Below are 21,434 nucleotides of genomic sequence, written 5' to 3' on the forward strand. Positions count from 1 at the left end.
TTTTGTTGTTGTTCTAAATAATGACCCTTACTGTTGCCACACAAGGCCTCTGCATTTAAAAATAGTTAAAATTACAGTAAGTTTATTACAGTGAGTTTTATACCTATGTGGTTATCACTTAATACAACATTTTTTAAAGTCAGATGTTATTACATTTATAGAATTTATCTGAGAGAAAGTATTTTCAAATAGTGAAATGTAAACATATTTATTGAAATAGTTTTCAAAGTAAGTGTTTTCTTTGCAAATAAAAAAGGGCGGATGTTTCAATTCTGTATTAAAAATTAAATGTAACAATTAGACATTCAGCTGTTTGTGAAACTTGAGAAGATCATGTCCGTTTTCTATCCTCCACATACATAAACATATTCTAGAAACGTCTTAGTTTCCAAACACAAACTGAAGTAACCTTGCTGACATCAGTCATGTCTCCTTAGAAAGCTTCCTGCAGAACTACGGACAAGAGTGATCCTCATGCTTTTGCTCTTCTTAAAAGTCTACTTTCATCTGTCTCAGACATTTTTTTTATTACAGATATACAGTACCTTTTCCCCATGGTGAATACTGCTCAAATTGATAGTGGTTGTCATATTTAAAGATACAAAAATGAAGAGGGTTTTAAATAAAACATTCGGTGCCCCTGTGTGGCATGTTTGTAGTACTCTCCGGTCCAGCATGGTAAACCACTTTGGCAAATACATAATTTAAATGACATAAGGGGAAATAATTATCAGGAGTTTATCTTTGTTGAGCAGTAGTACACAGCTTCCTGGTCCTTGAACCTGTCTTACAGACCGCATAGTTAACAGTGACTACTGCACAGAGTGTGTATGTACTGGCCATAGACTGTAAATAGGTACTGGCCCTTTAAGAAGGATAAAGACGACTCCGCATGAGCCGAGCGCATCGATGCCGCGCTTTACATTTGGTCGGTGATTTACTTGAGTGCCACGGGGGAAAAAATCCAATATTAGCCTGGTCGACAAAGATTCATTCGTGTGAAGTCAACACTTAGGTTTTCTACGGAAGCAGGAGATATGTGACGCTGTTTACTCTGTTGCTGGTTTGCTCTCTGGTGCGTAATTGATGCGGTAAGTCTTATTTGTGCCATATGTAGACGATAAATAAGCGCATACGAAATCCTTTACGCCGAATTCAACAGAACTGGAAAGACACTGCCGTCTGTCTAATATCTGTGTTCCTACAATATCAATTTAATCCAAGTAATTACGTATTTAAGCGTATAAAGTTGCTATTGTGTATTACTGTAGTGGCCATCTTTGTATTGTAATTTGAACGGAGGCTGGCGCAATGTTTTGGAGATAACAGTTTTTATTACATTGTATCTATTATATCATCCAATAATAATAATGTGGCAAAAGCCCAGTGCCGATAAAACAATGACTTTAATACTGTCGATCTGGTTTATTACAATGACAACTTCTATAGCCTGCCAGGTTTGAGGTACTAGTATCACTGAAAAACGGCTTCCTAATATAAAATACCACATAACTGTAGCCTATATACAAATGTAACCCAATACAAAGTCATGTAAAAAGGTAAGATATGAAATCTATCTCAGTGTAGTAGGCTCCATTTTCACTGTAAAGATGTTTTTTCGGGTCACTCACTGATTGTAAGTAGATCAAGTGTAGACTCCACTATCCTATCTTCTAGAGAAGTCTCAATCATAGTGCAGTATATTGATTTTCTCCTTCATCCATTTATGTGAGAGTAATGTACATTAGGTCCATTTGTCTAATATACAAATAGCTCCTCTAAGGACTCCATGCATGTGTTTTGTAAAAGATTGAAACAAAGACTACAGCTGTGTCCATTTATGGAAAAATGTAATAATTTCAAGGAGTTCTTTTTTTTTTTATTTGTTTGGAAAATGGCCTCTAAAGTGTGCCCCTCTTTCGTTAATCATCTGTCTTTCCACTCTGAGGTAGACATAAAAAATATCTTTAGGCTGATGTTTCACTCCTGCTTTTACACCAGCGAAGCATCAAGGGGAGAAAAAAAAACCCCTTTGTTTTCTTCCATTAAAAAACGTTATCTAAGTGTAAGCCCTTTTGTAGGCAGAATAGTGTTGTGCTCTTCCTCACTGTAACTTTCCATTAAAAATCACAGTTGATTTAGGGGTTTTCTTTGACATATATATGGGGGCAAGGCTGTTTAAGTTAATAAAAGCAATACTGAATACTGTTTTTATTGCAGAGTGTGCAACATCCTGCGCTGCAGCACTCATTTTGCCAGAGTCAGGATCCTTCACAGAACCTATTCAGCGAAGGCTCCTTTTGCTAGAGCTGCAGGTTTTGAACTTCCTACCTTTGTTGTTGCAGGACATCCTGAACACTACACATGCAGTGCCCGCCTCATCTTATCCCCGAGAGCTCCACTTAAATGAGAAATAATGGAAGACAAACGCAAAAAGCGGAGCCCTAAGGTGTCGCTACCCCAGCCCCCTCCTCCACCCATCAACCCCCGCAAACTCACCGTCCTGCCTGCAAGCAAAAGTGCCACCTTCTCGCTTGGCTTGCCGCAGCCCCCCTCCCCTAAGAACAGAGGCAAATACAAGAGATCCATCGGAGCACCTGGGCAGCCCAAAGAGGTGTTCGCCACCGTTGTAGCTCCACCAAAGATCACAAGGTTTGTGTCTTAATGTAACACCAAAAGAAAATAAAACACCTTAGAGGGTTTTTTTTTGTCCTATCAGTTCTTATTTATAAACAGAAAATGTCTTAAATCAGATCATATTTGATTGAACCTGGTTTGGTTGTTATGCTTTATAACAGTAAAATAGGGTTCAGTTAAAAAGTCATTCTTAGATGAGTCATGATGCGTGTCACCTTAAAATGTAAACAACGATAGATACATTAAATGCTGACTTAAAAGAGTCAAAACTACAGAATGTGTGTAATTGTGTTGTTATCTTTCTGTTTTTCTTCAGGCCCCCCAAGGAGAAACCCAGGGCCCCCCAGCCAGCAGGACCCAGTAAAGTGGTCCAGTCTTCCCCCCTGCAGCACTCCTTCCTCACAGATGTGTCCGACGTGAGAGAGATGGAGGGAGGCCTGCTCAACCTCCTCAACGACTTCCACTCAGGCAAACTGCAGGCTTTTGGTAAGATAACCTCGATTAGAAAGGCCACCAGGGGAATATTCTGTTACAGGTCAAGAGTAAAGCCAGTTGAAAAGTGGCTTTGTGAGACCAATCAGGCTGAAATCAAATAGCTCTGCAGCTATTTTTGTACCTGTTGCCATGGAAATACTTGTGACTTTGCTGTAGTCTCCCTGCAACCAAAATAGATGGTACAGAGTTGAGAGAAGTTACGCCTGTTGGGTTGAATTCCTCTGATTCGTAGGTAAGGTGTGCTCCTTTGAGCAGCTGGAGCACGTGCGTGAGATGCAGGAGAAGCTGGCCCGACTGCACTTCAGCCTGGACAGCCATGTGGAGGAGCTGTCAGAGGATCAGAGGAAGTGTGCATCCGACCACAACCTGGAGCACCTGCTCTGTAACGTAAGCTCAAACCACCGCAGCACAAAGCCCTTCTCAAGGAAGCTTTTTCATTTGATAAGAAGAGATATATAATCTCATCAAATTTAGCTTTTGCATGCCAAAACTCAACGCTCAATTCCAACAAATAATATGTACATCCTTATCTGGGTCTTGGTAGAAAGGATTGAAACATCAACATGTGACATTAAATCTTTCCACTGAAACTCTCCTCGAGTTTTGTTGGTTTTGTAGTTCCCTAGTGAAGAGTGAGGCAGAATTCACTGTTGGTTTTTACAAACGTTTAACCTGAGGGCTGAAGAGATGAGTTCTTGCATAACCCAGAAATAATATCACCTTTTTACCAGATAGACATTCTGCTTGAATAAGGAAAATACAATCGTGCATTAGGTTGGTTCTTATTTTTCTCTCTTTGATATTTTAAAGAGTTGGTGCCTAACCCAGGATCTGGTCATGTCTGCTCGGTGGTTTTCAGAATTACATTTGCAGATTTCAACTAAATGAATTCCAACACAATGACTTGATAGTTCACTCAAATGTCTGTTGATGAAACTGTGTAAAAAGGTTTCCCCCACTAAAAAAATAAATTTTAATTAATGAGCCACACTTGTAAAACAGGTTGTAATTATATTGATTAAAATTGAAGTTCATTTATGACAGAAATGTATCAACAAGACATGAAACAAGACAAAAATATGATACAAAACAAAACAATGAAATCAAATACATAAAGTTCCCCCAGTAAATAAAGTTTTAAGACCCTCAAACCTAAAACAAGAAAAGTGCATCAAGGGTTCTGTTGTATCCCACTTTTAACTAGAAACAAGTTATTTCCATTAAATATGATGTTTTGTTACTTTATTAGAGTTTGTGGTGATCATTTTTTTCCAAAAGGTTATGACATAGCACTTTATTTTTTTTTAACAAAGGCTAGATTCAGATGTATCTACTCAGGTATCTACTCTTATTAGTCTGTATCCAGGTTCAGTGACTTAGCTCATGACATTAAGAATGTCATCTGCAGGTGACCTAATATGACCTCCTTTCACCTTTTAGCTGTGAACCTTCCAGGTCAGCAGATCTGGCATAAAATAAACACAATATACTAAAGACTGTCTTTAGGTGAATCATCATGTGACAGTGTCCACATTGTTATATGCTCTGCTCATTTTCTACTATGTTCAAATGTGTAATATCATCCCGTACAAACAGGGATGTGTAGTCCAACAATGCCTTGAAAGTGTTTCTATTGTTAGCATGTTGTGTGGCTCCTGGTTACCCTCGCCCGGGGCTGGTATGCGAGCTGTGGGGAAGTTGTGCTGTAATGTGTGAGGGAGGTGAGAAAAAGCCTTCAGCTCATTAAACTCTCTGCTGCCAGGAATACTCTTTAGCTGCAGCAGAGGTGTGTAATCGCTCCTCCGAGCAGATGTGCTGTGAAGTGACTCTGCTTAGCATGGAATTGAAGGCTTGCTTTTGTAAACAGCGTAGTCTGATGGGGGGATGTTGGTTCAAATATTGATCCAACACACACAGGCTGTTATGCAATATGATCACATTAATAATCGCTCTTGTGTTCTGACATATCTTTTTTCTATTTTTGGCTGTTCCTCTTATCCATTTTCCCTTTTTGTTTCTATAGCTGGAGGAGCTCAGCACCTCAATGTATCCTTTCCAAACTGAATAACTCTTTATCAATGGGAATCACTGCCCAGATGTTGGATTTTATTTAACCCTTTTCATTCAAAAGTCCCTCTGCATGAATCCTTAACGTGTTTGCGTTCAGACAAAAGCTCCACTTGGCTGAGAACCAGGACCTGCCGAAAACATCTGGGCCATGACAAAGGGGGATGGATGACCATCTTCTACTCCTGACGTCTAACCAGTCCAGGTCTCCATGGCATTAATCCAGCTGCCTTAGTAACAGAATGGAAATGTCCCCAGGAGGAGGACCTGTTTTTCTCTCTCCATTTGGTCAGTGAAGCCAAGGGAACAATGCAGTGACTCATGAGCAGCAGAGCATTAAATGATCACTCAACCAAAATCATAAACCTCCCATGTATGGCACAAAAAAATTATCAGAGGGTTTACTGAATAGTTCTGTGAGAACAAATGTCTTGTGCTCAAGTTCTCAGAACATGCTTGGCTCCAAATATTAGTTACATCATTTAGTAACAAGTTGAATCCATGTTACAAAAAGCACATTTCACGACAGCTTAAGAAATAACACTATTTCATTTTATGCCTGTTTTTTTCTTAGTTTTTTTAAGTTATTACTCTCTCTGAGGAACGTTTTATTTTATACCTGTTTTTTTTTTTGTTTTTTTACATACATTCAGAAAGTATAAGTGTCTTTTAAGGAAGTCAAACTGTAGCTATACTTAACTCGCAGCATATTAGGCCCTTTTGACAACACCACTGTGTCTGGCCTTGAACTTTAAAGGAGTTTCAGTTTTGCTATTACGACAACACTCCCTCATTGTTTTTTATATATTTGCTTTTAAAATGTAATACTGGGACACAGACTGGATTTATGAAAGGCTGTATGAACCTTTATATTCACTGGATTTTAAAGGGACTATGTGGAGAGCTGTTGTACAAAATGTACCTTTGAATAACTTATAAATTAATTGTTTAATGTTTTGAAAATGTGCAGTAAAGCTACTGTATTTGTTAGACCGGTGGTTTAAATTGACTGTTTTTTTTTTTTTTTTTTTTTTAAATCGGGATTTCTTTAAGGCTTTGTTTTAGTATACGAGGGCTCATCAGCATTGTCACTGCAAGCACAAGCTAGTCCACCCTGCTGCTGAGATGCTTTAAAATTGTACTGTGACATGAAGAACACAGGGAGTCTGTTCAGTCGGACACAAGACAAATACATTCACTGTGTCCCATCTCACTGTGTTGAGACAGCACACAGAGTAATGCAGCTGGCGTAGATCTCTGTACAGTAACGTTTCTAAATGGCAGCTACTTTCATTGTTTAGTCATTTCAAAATTTGTCAGCGATGCATCTTGGGTGTAATAATAAATCCCTGACAATCAAATTAGGTGATCAATCGGAGACATTGAAGCATGTGATGCATTCGACTGCTTGCTCAGCCTACCTCTTTTCTAAGGTTTTCGCCTGGAGCCGCTCTAAAAGCATCTTAAAACACTTCTCTTCCTGATTGATTGAAGATCCTTCACCTAAGGGCTCCATCTGGTGTGAATTGTCATAACTGATTAACTCACGGATTATTTTCTCCATGAATCAATCTGCTTTTAGTCTATACAAATCAGAATATACTGAAACTGGAAACCAACAGTCCCTAAACTCAAACACAGTCACTTTGCAAAGATGTGAAACAGAACATTTGGCACTGGATGACAGAGAATTCTTGAGAACCCATAGAAAACTGAACATTCTTGCAAAGACGTTTGACTAAATGATTAACAAACGTCTTGTTGCAGCTCTACTTTACTGTAAGCTCTTTTCTGTTTGATGTTTTAAGAGCAGCAATGAGCTGAAAATATGAGCTAGTCTCAGTCAAAGCATCAGAAAACTTGTGAAAGACGTGTTTTTTTAGTTACTGTGCCCATGAATAAATATCATTTTGAACATTTTAAATGCCTTTCATGTGTGTTACTTATATTATATTCATTTTCTTTAAAGAGGTCAGATGTAACCGTTTCTTTATCTCATTTCCATTCACAATAACATTTGAATGAGACACCAGGAAGTTAGTTTTACAGAAATAAAACACTTTATTAATATATCAATCTGTTTTCACCTTGTTCACAAACAAGTTCAATATAATTTAACGATAGATGAGTTCAAAGGCTACTCGAAGACTGGCACTATACTGAGACACAATCAGATCTGGGCCTTCACTGTTCCTCAGACAAACGCTGTAGTAAAGCTGGACTTCTTCCCCTCGTACGCTGTCCCAATCCGGGAGAAATGATTGGAACCCAACCTTGATCTAGGCATCAGTGTACATATACTATACATATATATATCTACTCATAGCAAAAATATACACAGCTTTTAATCCTGCCAGTAAGTTTTGGTCATGCAAAAAAAAAAAAAAAGGACTGTACCAGCGCAAAATATCATTAACAGGACTTTCAAACCATTACACAATAGATAAGTTATGAACTGTTCCATCTTACAGCATACAATTACAGATCAAGCTAATACTGTGCAAATACACATCGGAGCTGTACAAAAGTATTTTGTACTTGTTCATGTAAGATCACAAATCTTTAAAACAACTATATAAGACAATTTGAAAATCACATCATATTTGATGAAACAGCAAAAAAATATACACCTTTCAGGTCCCTGTCTTCTTCCTTGTCTTTTTGTGCATTACAAATTTTACATTCTGCAATAGTGTCTGATTTGTCTACAGTACATGTAAAGATAATGAAGGAAAAAAAAGCAATGAAAATCACTGAATGACCAAATGCAAACGCCATGAAGTCTATCATGATAATGAGCTACCTTTTCAAAGTGCAAAAAGAGCAGGTTGAGTGGATGTAAGACCTGATGTCAGTATGTTACAAATGTCTGTGCTTCTGTACCAGAGGAAATCTCACTGAGATAAGAATAAGAGCTCCTAATCTTTAAGGACTTTCTATTTATTGATATAAAAGTGCAGGCACTATAAGAAATGTAAAACAAATGTAAACTTCAAGTAAGGTCAGTGTAAAGGTTCTTCCAACATTTCGATGTGATGGGATCCTGTTTTACCTTCAAGATAAGGTCCTCAGGACCTCGTTTAAACTTTTATGGACATTGGCAGGCTGAGAGGCAGCGCACTCCGTTAGGTTGGACCCCATCTGGGTGTAAAGGGCTTGGCACAGGTATGCGGTAGCACCCCTCACACTGCCGCCCCGGCCATGAATGGTGCCGCTGTGGGTAGAGGTGCCAAGAAGATGCCACAGCAAGGGCAGCACCTTCTGCTCCACCATCTGGGGCTTACGAGGGTAGAGCTCTGTCGCAAGGTCTGAGAATTCAAATTGAAAAGAAATAATAGGCAGTCAGACATATGGGCCAATCAAAAGCAGAGGTGTACTATTATTAACTGTTGAGTAACATTACAACAAACATACCGGCAACTTTTTCAATTAGATCCACCTTTGCTTTGCCATTTAAAAACTGAGCCTTGGTGCAGAAAGGCTGAAGAAGAAGAATATTATCTGTCGTGGAAACAAAACAAAAAAATCACAAGTTCAAATGACAGTCTTAAAATAGACTAAACCCTGAATTTAAATTGAACCAGAAATACTTGAATGCTTGAAATACCCAGATTTGAAATAAGTGCATTAATAGCTCCAATAGCAGCGGAGTATATGGCATTGTTTTTGGAGTTGAGGTGATTGTCAACAATTGCAGGAACCAGGATGTTGACCACTTGAGACAGATTGTCCTTCAACAAGTGGATGATTTTCTGTAGAGATTCGAGTGCGTGCAGGTTGACCTTGCTGTTTGACTCCTGCAGCCTGGCTTTAAAGCCATCAAACACCTGAAGGGGATGAAACAGGATGTTGTTTGATGGGAACAGACAACCACAACAAAGTATATAACAAAGCATTATTCATAGGCTTTGAAAAAATAAAAAAAGAGAGAGATAGTACTAACCGGAAAAATACTATTGATGACCATGTTAGGGTTGTTCTGGCAGTCAGCTGCTAGCTGGTCGATTCCCTTGATCCTCTCTCTAAAGTCCTTTGAACCTAGCAGGCCTGAGATCTGCTTGATGTATTCACTCTTGTCTGCAATGCTCTGAGTCTGAGATCTGCAGCTGTAATGGCTGTTTGAATCCCTGAAACAATGCAATGACATAAAATGAATAAATTGATAATACAAACAGTGTGTATTTATAAGTTTTAAAGGCTTAAACTGGTCAATATTCATCCCACCTGTTGTTGAGTGGCTCCCTGGTGAGAGACGATGCCCTCACTGTACCACTGCCTGGGAGGGAGCGTCTCCCCCGGGCTGATTGGGTGTCCTGGGGCATCTCGCCCAGACCCTAAAAAAACCCAGAAACAATCTCCATGCAGCATAATGTTTTGACCTTTAGTAAAAATATGTCAGGAAAAAAGAACAGCACCTTTGTTTTGAGAGTGAAGACTGTCTCTCTGACAGTCGGCAGGTCTTTGGTGGATATGTATTTCTCAAGGATCTTGTCAAAGTCAGGGTGGGATGATAAAGAGAGCAGCATACGACGGCCATAGTACCTGCAGGTTGAAAGAGTATAAAGGTGAGAAATCAGTCACTAAGTGTTACTATCTATTGCCTTACTGTTATAATTTACTAAGCAGGAAACTCTACCTCTGTTCTTACTTTAATGATAAAATACTTCTGTTTCAGTGATGTTAAACATTTAGAAGAAAAAAAAAAAGTATTTACATTTAGTAATGTATCATTAAATACTACATTTTAATTGAAAAATAAAACAAAACATTTCAAATCTTTCTGTATCCAAACACTTCAGACCGATTGACAACCACAACACACTACGGCACAAAGAGGTCACAAGTTGAGAATATTCCTCTCCAACAAATCTGAACATTATTAGTTTGCATCACATCATTTTTTCCTCGTCACTCAGTGGATTTAATTGTAAGTGCCATCTCTTTTAAAGAATCACACATTTGATTTGTCCAATTAGGCAATTTCCCAAATAAATTCTGTTTTATTCCTAATGTAAGACATCCAGCCATGTGCATAAATCATGAGGAAGCATTATCACTGATTATACATTAATGAGTCAAATCAAACCATATCTAGTCATGGGTCAGACTTGAAAAAAACAATGAAGGTGTTTCTACATACCGGGCTTCCTGTGAGGAGTCTTGTGCGAGTTTGGTGACAGCAGGTAAAATTCTGTCTGTGAGATCTTTACCTCCAGACAGAAGACGGCCAGCACCGACCTTCTCCACCAGATTAGCCAGATGATGAGCGGTGCATTTTCTCACCACTGCGTTGAGGTGACTATCAGAAGAAGGAATTATAATTCAGAAAATAAATTTGATTTAAAACTGTCAAGGGTATTTTGCAAAAGTGTAACAAAATGTGACGAAACAGCCCTTCACTTTGTGTGTACATGGACAAACAGTACATACTGACCTGAGTCCTCCAGAGAGTAGCGCGCTGATGCTACGAGTGGGTGTGCAGTTCTGAACCATGCAGTCCAGAGCGGCATCCACATCCTGCCTGATGAAGGCATTAGTCTCTCCTGCTTTCTGAAGCAGAGCTTTAACTGTCCCCTCCAGCTCCTGGTCCATTGCCTTCTGCAGGTGTGTGTACAGATCACCGACTGTACTCACTGCAACCCTGGACACACCTGACCGCAGGTTCTTCACCTGAGCAAAATAGACATAATTACAGACTGACTGAAACAGGAGAAATCCAGTATCCAATCAGATATCAATACATAATTCGAGCAAAACTATTTCATTTTAGACGGATTAAACTTGTTCAGTGGATACAGGTTACAATATTGTGGGAGTTTTGTACAAGTTACAGTACCTCTTGAATAAGACAGAGGCAGATATCATGAAGCCTGGCCTGGAGTGTGTCTGAGTGGAAGTGAGCCAGACTGCGCAAGAACGTCAGACCCTCGATCTTCTTCTCCCTGAGAAAAAAAAGAAAGGACAAAGAAGATTGTAGATTTCCTTGACTTAGTTTAAGGATATGAGTCCTGGTAAATATAATGTTAGTTCATGAACATTCTCCTCCTAAGTAGTGCAGCCTAGGTACTGTAACAAGCAGGTGTTTCTCACCAGTCTTCGGTGCTCAGCAGGTTGAAGCTCTGTGTCAGGGCCAGGTCCGGCTTGGAAAACGGACACAGCTCCTGAGGCTCTGATAGATTTTTCTTTTGGCCCACAGCACCAGGAGACAGCTCATCTAAATGGCCCATAAGACAGAGCACAACACACAGACACATACAGGTTAGGTCTCATGTTACATCTCTATCAGTGCAAAAACAAGCAGTGTGTGTGGGCGGCGGCGCATTAACAGTAGGTTGTCAAAACAAAGCATTGTGGCACATTACCCGAAGCAAACATCTTATTCACCCATGCTCTGATGCTTCCACAGTCTAATTAACGTGCAACATTTTCTATGAACAAACACCTGTGAAAGCAATGGATGATCTATTTATAATGCAGAGGAACATACAAGCCAGTGTCAGACTAATGGAGAAATAATCCATAGCAACATAATAAAGACACCAGACCATTCAACTGACTTAAATCCACTAACCTGAGCTGTGAGACAGCGATGGTCTTGTTCTGCTGAGGCTGGGGGCTCTCCGAATACGTGAGAGGTTTTTGGGGTTGGGGGGCACTGTCGGGGGGCTCGGCTGGTGGGGTGGAGTGAAGCACTTGAGGGGGCTCTGGGGTCCTGGTGGGCTGATGGGACTCGTGGGGCTGATGGGGGACTCATCAGATAGAAGGTCTGCTTTGCTGGTGGGCAGTGTGCTTCCGTTCAGATGCAGATCTGTCAGAATCGTTATCAGACATTTTATAAGGCTAGCAAAATGTAAAAAAATTTAAAACTGCCTATTCGCCATAATGTATGTTTTGCAGTGGCCAATGGGCGGTTAGGTGGACGTGACACTAAGATATTTATTACTAGTAGTACAAATAAGAAAATGTAAACTGACTTTAATTTCGCATTAAGAGGAATGTACACACAAGCTAAATAAACAGAGGTACAGTTTTCAGGGTTTCAGCCTTTCTCTTGCCTTTGATGGTCAATGCTCTATTCTCCTCTGTGGGTGAGTCAGAGAGCATCTGTCTGACTCGATGGCGAATCTTTTCTCGTGTCTGGTCCCCTTGGATTGCCTGCCCCTTCTGCTGTTCCAGACCCTGCAGCCGCATATTTGCCCGAGTAGCCCTAGTATTTTTCAGCCTCTGCTTCACATGCATAAGAAAAAAGAAGCACGAGGTGGGACATTGGTTACCATAAACTACGGATAATGACTTTGTATGATTTACTTCTGTACTCAGTTTGACTAACCTTAACCTCATCTGAACGTGGGCTGTCATCGCTGTCTAGGTGAACATGGCTGTAGATGCCTGCTGGGGCATCAGTGGGCGGTCTGGCCATAGAATCACACTGCTCAAGTGACAAGACAGCTCCCGAGCGGCTGGAGGACACTGCAGTGCCAAACATGCCTAAGAAACACGAGGAAGGTGTTTGCAGGGAACTTAAATATATTAACTAAGAGGTGCACACCAAAACCAGGATTGAGTAACAGCGGGCAACTGTCTCTATTTGTTTTTGGCACAAGGATGAAGGGAAAAGAATTCCCTTTACAACTGTGGCTATGCTTCTAAGATAATCATTTCAATCTGTTGTCAAATAAAATCACTAAGCTAAAACGACTTGGCACAGATAATTTTGATCAATCAATATATTATTTAATTATTTACATTAATTAAGATTGGCAGACACTTACCTCTCCCAATGACTCCTTCTGACATATCTGTGGCAGGTGAGTTTCTGCTGCTGTCGCCCCAAGATCCTAAGAGTTTTAATTATAAAAGCACAACAAATGTCTAGGAGGTAAATCTAGGAAAAAGCACTAATCTGTTTGTTATCAACGCGTACTGACCTTTGGCAGGCTTTAGAGCTCTGACTGATTCACAGACAGCTGCTTTGACCAACGGAGGGATGGGTCCCGTCATCTCTTCTTCAGTTTTGATCGCTCCGTTTGAGTAAGTGACTCTCTGGCCAACAACACCCACCTCAGATGACAATTCATTTCTCTGGGACAATCCTTGATATAAAGAAAAACCTGTAAACAACCCAGGCTTAGTGAAAAAAATGAATTAGGCCAAAATATTGTATCTCTTTTTTTACCTTGAAGACAGCTGACGTCAGCGGTATATGAAGACCTCAGTTGTGCAGAAGGCACTCTCGCAATGCAAGGTTTCATTCCTGAAGAGGCTGAGTTTCTGGGGCTGTTGACACATTTGACAAGTGATACATTCTGCAGGAACAGCTTAGCACTCTTCAACACTGTGTCATATATTCATGTGTCGCAGGTTATCAAGTATAAACTTGTTAACATGTGTGTGACAACATTTAATCACTGAACAGATTTTTTTTTTTAAGTACCTGAGCTGACTCATGTCCCCTCATACTGTAATCATTCCTAAAGCTAACATCACTGAGCTCATATAATAACATGCATAACAAAAGTAATGCATAATTTCAAGTTCAATGTTTACACATGATAAAACATAATGTTGTTTAAGAATAATAAGAATGAATTACATTGTATACAGAGGAAACATATAGTGTAAGTATATAACCAGTGTCACTATCAATATCATTAAGTATCATAATAAACAATAAGTCTTCTCAAGGACTAATTTCATGTGCAGTGATGGAGGAAACTTCTGTTAAGTGTGGATCTTTTACCTGGTTCTAATGCCATTCAAGCTGGAGTTGGTGACTGAGCTCAGACTGGACAGACCACTCTCGCCACTGTCTTTCTCCAAAAGTATCGGAGAGGTATGTGAAGGGGAGTCCAGACCCTGGTCCAGCCTCACAGCTGAGTCAGGGCTGTCTGGATCTGGATCTACACTACCAAGGCTCACCTTTGCCCTCTTCTTTGCAGCGCTGTTGCGCAATGATCGCAGGGAGATCAGCATCTGCAACAGAAATGAGCACATAGAGAGACGTATATTAGGAATCTAAAAATCATACCTCTGGAGAAGCTGACTGGGCTGGAAGGATTATTTAGAATTAGGTAATTTAGCTCTAATCAATGGGAGAAAAAATGTCTGACCTCCTGCATGTCCAGTGGATCATCCTCTTGAGCATCTTGTGCTGGACTGTAGCTGTCAGGGTTCCGATTTTGGTCCCTTTCTAGCTGCTTCTGAGGGCTGACAGGAGCAATGGCTCTCTGGGCATTATGAGACTGGACCTGATCTGCTGTAGGGACGACTGGCGAGATAGATAGGGTAGCTCTTGGGCTGCTAAGTGCCCGGCGGAAAGAAGAAGTGGAAGAAGAACTCACAAGGGAGGCACGAAGAGGCAAAGGAGAGCATCTGCTTGAGATATTGTCTCCTAAAAGGGGAAGCACAGGAAGGATGACATAAAACAGATGATTCACAGATGCCACATAATTTTAACATTCAACTAACGTAGGGCTTTTTACTTATATTACCTTTTTCTGCACTTGCTGTTTCTCTCCAGGGGCTGGTTTCCCGCTGGTGGGGGCTGTTGTCTCTCTTGTTGGGCCAGGTGTTTGACATAGAGAGGGAGGAGTCTGCACGATGACGGGACAGTGTGGGAGTAAGCATGCCTCCTGGGAGTGTAGACAGAGGGTAGGAGGGCAGGAGGAAGGAGCCGGATGTTGTGGGGTGTGAGGGGTTTGAGGGAAGGGAAAAGGTGCGCTCTACACTTGGGTTCCTTGAGAGCGTGCGTCCCTTCGGTGCCACTGTGAGACAGAGTATTAACATGTAAAACAATTTATTTAAAAAATGGCTATATGAATACCCTGGAATAAGACTCAAGTTATTTATTTTCTGTTTTTTGATCCTTATTTGTATTTCATAAAGTGATGCATGCAAGTATGCATTAACAAAATACATAAAACAAGCAGGTCATTCTGAACTAGTCTGTCCTTACCAACATCTGGGTCAGAGAAGTTTGTTTTAAATATGTCAGGGTCCAAGTTGAGGCTCCCACTTCTTCTGATTCGAGCAGGAGATGCCCTCCTTCTGGCAGATTGTGGCTTCCGAGGCTCTGCAGAACCTAGATGTAAAGTATTCGCACTATAAACTAAACTGTGTTGCGCAATACTGATGACGCTACATGACAGTTACTATCCCCCATTAAACTGATGAAAATAAAAAAGTGTATGATAATATGAGACAATGGTATTTACTGAAGGAGTAACTAGGTGAAGTTTGATTTGTTAAGGTTGGGATAATTAAGTAAGCAACAATGTCTATCCTCTAAAAAACATAAAAGCAACCCTGCTCCAACTATGGTGAAGTCAGCTTGTTTGTTTGTTTACTTTACCAGCAGTCTCATTTACAGCAGCAGAAACAACACATATTTGTAAGGCATCCATTTTTTTGAAGATGGCTAATTAAGAAGCTTCTTGCCAAAGTAAATCATCTTGAGTGTAAGTGTCATGTAATAGGGCCTAAATTCTACAATGTCTTGCCGGTGCTGTGCTTAAACTTAAGGGGTAAATAAAGCTCTCACAATAGATGTGCCTCAATATGAAATGCGTGTTTACTGAATTGAACTGAGGGTAAAAGTTGTTTTATAGAGAGCACACAGGGTATCTGACAACGTGAACATGCAAATGTGAAGTTTAATGACTGTTTTAAATTAGGTCTGACTGTGTCCATAACAAACCAGAAGGCTAGTGTCTAAAAAAGGAAACACTTGGTGTCTGGTATAGTGTAACAGTCCATCTGGCTTTCTGACAGACTGGTATGACATTTACCGGTATCTGCCGTACAACTGTATCTGCCGTACAACTGTGCTTCTCCAGATAATGGCATGTGGCATGGTGAGTCTTCTGACTCAGTAAACTAATCCAGTTTAAATCTGCTCTAATTTCAGTCCAGCTGAAGTTTACAGTTACAACCTGAACTGTTCTTAAAGCGGGGTACACTCTACAAGATAATCAAGCCGATTACGGGCCTGATTCCCTCCTTCCGACCAAAATCAACAAAGGTCCAATTATCTGATGGTTCCAAAGATTATCTTGCTAGATTTTCTAGTGGTGTGAGGTGTGTTGTGAGTGATTTGACCAGGATTATTGGGCAGCCCTGATTTTAAATCGTAAAGATTAAACATGTTTAATATATTTACGATCAGAAATTCTGCAGTGTACGGAGAACACCAAGGACAGCCAAGCACGCACTCTGTGGATTGTCAAGTGGAACGGAACAAAAGCCAATCAGGAAACAAGCTGACTGAAGCAGGAAGCACAACAGACAAAACCATGGCGATGACAGCAAACGTGAGGCATTAAGATAGATGCACGCCAGAATTGGAGGCCAAATTTGTTGAATTGTGGAAACAAACTCTTAAGTCACGTTTGACTGCGCTAGTATACGAGACAGTAGACAGTCTAACTGTGGTTGTTGGTGAATGAATCTGTTCATGTGTGGTGTGCTGAGTTGGTCGTCTGATTGCACACCACACACTAACAAAACTGTTCCTATGGTGTGACGTGTGCGGCTGTGGCTCAGTTGGTAGATTAGTTCGATCCCCAGCAGCAACATGTCCGATGTGTCCTTGGGGAAGACACTTAACCCCAAATTGCTCCCGCTGCTACGTCGGTGGCGTATGAATGTGTACGAATGGGTACGAATGGGATTAGTTACTTCTGATGGTCACTTTACATAGCAACCTCTGCCATCAGTGTGTGAATGGGTAGGTGTGACCTGCTGTGTAAAAGCGCTTTGAGAGGTCAGAAGACTAGAAAAGCGCTATACAAGCTGAAGTCCATTTAAATCTGTCATAATTTGTCGTCATGTATCGGGTCCCTCACATTATTAAAATCATTTAAGACTTTAAAAGTATTCTAGTGTGGGCCAGGATTAACACCTGAAATGGAATTAGAGTGTGTTTGAAGTTGAGAGAAGAGAGTGTTGGCACTTACTGAAACTGGGTACATAGGTCTCTTGACACAGCTTCCTGGACAGGGGAGGGTAGTCCTCAATGGCTACCTATAATTGAGCAGATAATTATTTCCATGAATAGAACAAAAGAATGTGAAGTTCAAATAGGAAACATTAACAACAGGAGTGTAAGAGTAATTCCATCCGCCAGCAGCCAGACTGAACAAAGGGATGAAGCAGATACTCAGCTAGCTCAGAGACAAGGAACACTGACATTAGACAGACTTTTTGCTAAAGTGAAGAGATTACACAGAATGTACACTTCTAATGTTCACATGAAAGTTTAACTGCCAATCTGCAACTTGTGAAATCTTGTCCTAAAATAAATGAATCCAGTAGAGAGAGCATAATGACAGAATTCTGCATCAAACTCAGCCTTTGAGAGAATGAGTCCCACAGCCTCCAATCTGATCAACAATCATTGAAGTGCACTTGGTGAGAATATAATCAACACTAGAGCTGTAAACAAGCCATGTTTTACAAGCTAACTCTGTGATATTACCAATTAGGTTTCACATGTCCTTCAGTTAGTGTGCTATGTGCTAACAGGGTTGCTGGGAAACAGACACAGCTTTAAACAGAAGGTTGTTCAAATGGAGGCACCAGCTGGATCATAGATTGAATACAGGATCTAATACCTTATGAAACTGAGCGATCAATAAGTAGACACATGAGGAAAGAGCGGATGGTTGCTTATTCTAAACAAATTATTTTAGTTTGCGAGATAAAACTGATGATGCAGTTTGAACTCCACAAAACATCCTGCAACTGAGCTGTTATGTAGGTTAATGATGAATGAACAAGGCTTACTCGCAAGACAATGAATTCATATCTTTGCAGCGTCAGTGTCACTGTGCAGAAGAAATGAGTCACACCTGCGTTTCTTACAAGAAAACTGCCCCTAATCTATGAGTGCTCCTTACTCTGTTTATAATGAAAGAGAGACTGATTTTTATACAGCAATAGATGGGAGGGTAATTCGTAAGCATTACAAGATTTCTAGACAATGAGACCCCCACCAGGTTGACTAAACAGGATATCGCAGAACTCTATGAAGGGGGATAAAAGATATCCCTTCCTACTTGACTCAATCTATACTGCATCATGAGGAATAGAACTATATTTAGGAAAGGAGGCGCCACCTAGAAGATTTTTTCAACTTTTAAGACCATACAATTGGGTGTGACAAAGCATGTTTCAAACAAGCATAACATTTGGTCAGCAAACTGTAAAAATATCCACAATTTTGAAGGCAAACCAATATTTTAAAATATCATTACACTGAATAATAAGCAAGACTACCTGGAGGCAGACCAAGCAAGCCAACACCAAAATAGCCATGCCTTTCATGCTCTGTGCGAGGACTGCACTTGCTCACTGATTGCGAGCAAATCAGGATTATTGCCGAGACAAGGAGATGCTCTGAAATTTCAAAGTCAATGTGAAAAGCACTGTGGTGCTTCTAAAACCTCAGAACAGGCAGTCAACAGTTAGCTGATTAAAGCACTCACTGATTTTGATATTTAAAAAAAAGAGTATTTTTAGAATAAAAGGGGAGGGGGCTTTGCTTTTGAGCAGTCATAGCTGCTTCATCAATGTCAATCACTGACAACTAAAATGGCAGAATTTCGGTCTGATCAGAGTAAAATAAAGCTACATATGACAGAATATTATTATTTTAAATTGCATGTCTTATTTTAAAGATATGGTGTTATTAAAATCACAAGCTAATTCTGGAATGTCCCCAGATGGCTTAATTATCACTAGAAATATGTGAGAATATGGCAAGCAGACAGTGGTGATGGACCCCACCTGTTCAGAGATCTTTCCATTAGGAGTATTACACTGCAGGTCAGTCTCTGTGGATGAGAATGTCGACATCTCCCAGGGTAGTTTGTTCTTCCCTTTGCCCGCGCTAACGATCCTCCTTTGGTGTGGAGGGTCATCAGTGAGAGAACCTAAGCTGCCATAGCTATAAAACCGCTCGCAGTCTGGTTCAGTCCGATGGCTCCTTGCACTGCTTATCCTCCCCCCATTCATCACCCAGTCCAGGTCGGCTCCAGAACCATTCTGAAAAGAGGACCGCTGTCCTGGTTTGGGTATGACTAAGCCATACTCCACTGTCCCATCTGAGGAAAGTTTTGGAAGGACATGTCTTGCTCGCCTTGCCTGTACAGCTGCCATTAGACCCTCTGCATCCTCATTGAGTTCAACCATGTCCACAGCTTTCGTTAGGGGCTGCCTTTTCCCTATTTCAAGGCAATAGTCAAAAACAGCAAACAGCTCAAGAGCTGCATGGCGGACTTTCCTTTTGCTGTCTGCCAGGCACGGTGCAACCTCAAAACAAAGCTTGGGGATGTTGAAATCTTTCCTGGGATGAGTGAGCAGAGCTGCCATAATGATGTTGAGTACATCCTCCCGGACCCTTGAATTCTTGTGTTTCAAGTTGCCAATGACAAGATCCAGTATTTGTTGCGGTGGTACAGTTTTCATTAGCTGTCGAAACACATTCATATATTCAATTTTAGTGACAGTGCGGGTGTCCCCGAGAGCCTTAAGCGCCAATAAGACTATCTGTTTGAAATATTTGTCGACACCTCCATCTAGCTTCTGAATTAGCAAGTTTAAAACTTGTAAGGTGCTGTAAAATACTTTGAAATTACTGTCATCCAAGAGTCGCGGCAGAAAATTGACTAGCTCCTCAATACTGCCAGAAGGGACTGATTTAATGTCCACCTCTGACAAGGTATGTTTGAGCTCTTCGACTCCATTTGTGCGATTTTGGTAATTCTTCAGGTCCAGGAGCTGCTGGTGTAGCTCCTGAGTGATCAATCCAGGTATCATTTTTGATGTTCTTGTGGATGTGGTCAAATGCGAGAATCCAAATAAGCATCCACAATCCTGTGAGGATAACAATATTCCTCCTCTTTACTTCGTGCCTTCATCCTGAGTGGTTGGTGATGGAAAACCACTCATCTGTTTGTCAAGCTGTGAATACAAAACAAGAGAAAAAGCAGACCAGTGAGACTAAACAAATCCTCACCTGCTTAGAGTGAAATTAATGCTACGAGCCTCTGTAATAATGCATATGAACATGTTACACCACAATGACATCATTGCAACGCTACATTTTAAATGAGGTAGTTGTTCCTTAACATCATTATCTATTACCACGAACTGGGTTAGGTATGAGACGACCACTTGTGGCTGTCAGGCACAGCACCTTAGTTACCCACATTGATGCTGAGATAACCTTTAAACAAACCAACTGTGTGTTTCGACCTTCTATGTTATTACAAGTTAAAATGAATAGGGTCGCTTGCATCTTGTGCCAAGTTATACTAATAAATTCCTCCAACGGGGTCACACCAATACAAGACTACATCACCGTTAAGCAGCCTAATAAGCATTAGTAATGAAACCTTACAGTTAGCAAACTGCAACGACGCTAAGCTAACATGCTCCTCGGCTAAATGTATCAGTGGTTATTACTGGAAGACTGGACTAGCAAAGTTAGAAAAACAGCAAGAAAAATAGACCTCGCATAGCTCCCGGTCCTCTTCGGTCGCGCTTGAAGAGAAAGAGATCTAATGTTACGTCGTCCAAATGTCCATGTCAGGCTGCGGCAGCTACAGTTCTCTAAGTGGAGACGTTTTCCCCGGTTGTTTAAGCTGTTTGGTAGAGTGTTGAATGTTTGAAAGCTACAGAGGTTTTCCACACAGAGAGAGGAGCCCACACACGCACACACACACCAAGGCAGCAAAATGGCGAATACATGTCGCAAACTGAGCGCTTCCATGGTGACGCGTTCCAGGCCCCCTCCAGGCGGTAACATCACCACAGAGCTGCAGGGACGAAAACTTAAAATACAGGCCTTTTTTTTTTTTTTTTTTTTTAGAAGCCTTAAACTACTAAATCAACACGTTTTATACCCTAAATATACATTGTGATCTTTAAATTTGATTTGGAATTTTACACTTGTATGGCTTTTCCAGGAATAATATATTTTATTTAGAGAAAACCAAACTAGAAAAACACAGGCCACTTCCTACTGATGTTCTACAGATGCACCTATACAAAAGAAACATTTAAAAAAAGAAGTAAATTGCTCGATTACCATTTCTACCTACATTTGACATACTGAAACTACTTCAAATATAGTCACTAGCCTATTATTTACAAAATATTTTACTGATATTTCAAAGGGAAATATAGGTTGGTTTTCTTTTTGCTGTAATTACTCGTACATGTTTACAACAGCA

General features: G+C 40.5%; 2 protein-coding genes across 5 annotated transcripts; one reads left to right on the forward strand and one right to left on the reverse strand.

The window, feature by feature from the left end:
- Window positions 1-860: 860 nt before the first annotated feature.
- ccdc28b (coiled-coil domain containing 28B) lies at window positions 861-7,123 on the forward strand. 4 transcript variants are annotated; one of them, XM_061063016.1, is made up of 6 exons: window positions 861-1,091; window positions 2,221-2,652; window positions 2,954-3,123; window positions 3,365-3,519; window positions 5,156-5,178; window positions 5,300-7,123. In XM_061063016.1, the coding sequence occupies exons 2-6, from the start codon at window positions 2,417-2,419 to the stop codon at window positions 5,352-5,354; spliced, it is 639 nt and encodes a 212-aa protein (XP_060918999.1). In that variant the 5' UTR covers window positions 861-1,091; window positions 2,221-2,416; the 3' UTR covers window positions 5,355-7,123. The 4 variants fall into 4 exon arrangements, with proteins under 4 accessions (XP_060918999.1, XP_060918998.1, XP_060919000.1 ...); XM_061063015.1 differs by having other exon boundaries at window positions 2,346-2,652; XM_061063017.1 differs by having other exon boundaries at window positions 861-1,075.
- A 113-nt stretch (window positions 7,124-7,236) lies between these two features.
- LOC132992984 (TOG array regulator of axonemal microtubules protein 1) lies at window positions 7,237-20,918 on the reverse strand. The gene is made up of 23 exons (XM_061062604.1): window positions 20,712-20,918; window positions 18,985-20,160; window positions 17,154-17,220; window positions 15,155-15,280; window positions 14,691-14,963; window positions 14,310-14,590; window positions 13,940-14,172; window positions 13,376-13,476; window positions 13,128-13,292; window positions 12,972-13,037; window positions 12,530-12,687; window positions 12,255-12,426; window positions 11,771-12,007; window positions 11,290-11,413; window positions 11,036-11,141; window positions 10,634-10,869; window positions 10,340-10,498; window positions 9,615-9,741; window positions 9,424-9,533; window positions 9,143-9,326; window positions 8,807-9,026; window positions 8,614-8,700; window positions 7,237-8,507 (listed from the first exon to the last, which is right to left on the reverse strand). Exons 2-23 carry the CDS (start codon window positions 20,014-20,016, stop codon window positions 8,254-8,256), a joined length of 4,518 nt encoding a protein of 1,505 aa, XP_060918587.1. The 5' UTR covers window positions 20,017-20,160; window positions 20,712-20,918; the 3' UTR covers window positions 7,237-8,253.
- Window positions 20,919-21,434: the final 516 nt, after the last annotated feature.

The sequence above is a fragment of the Labrus mixtus genome, chromosome 18 (genome assembly GCF_963584025.1).
Source record: "Labrus mixtus chromosome 18, fLabMix1.1, whole genome shotgun sequence".
Lineage (NCBI taxonomy): Eukaryota > Metazoa > Chordata > Actinopteri > Labriformes > Labridae > Labrus > Labrus mixtus.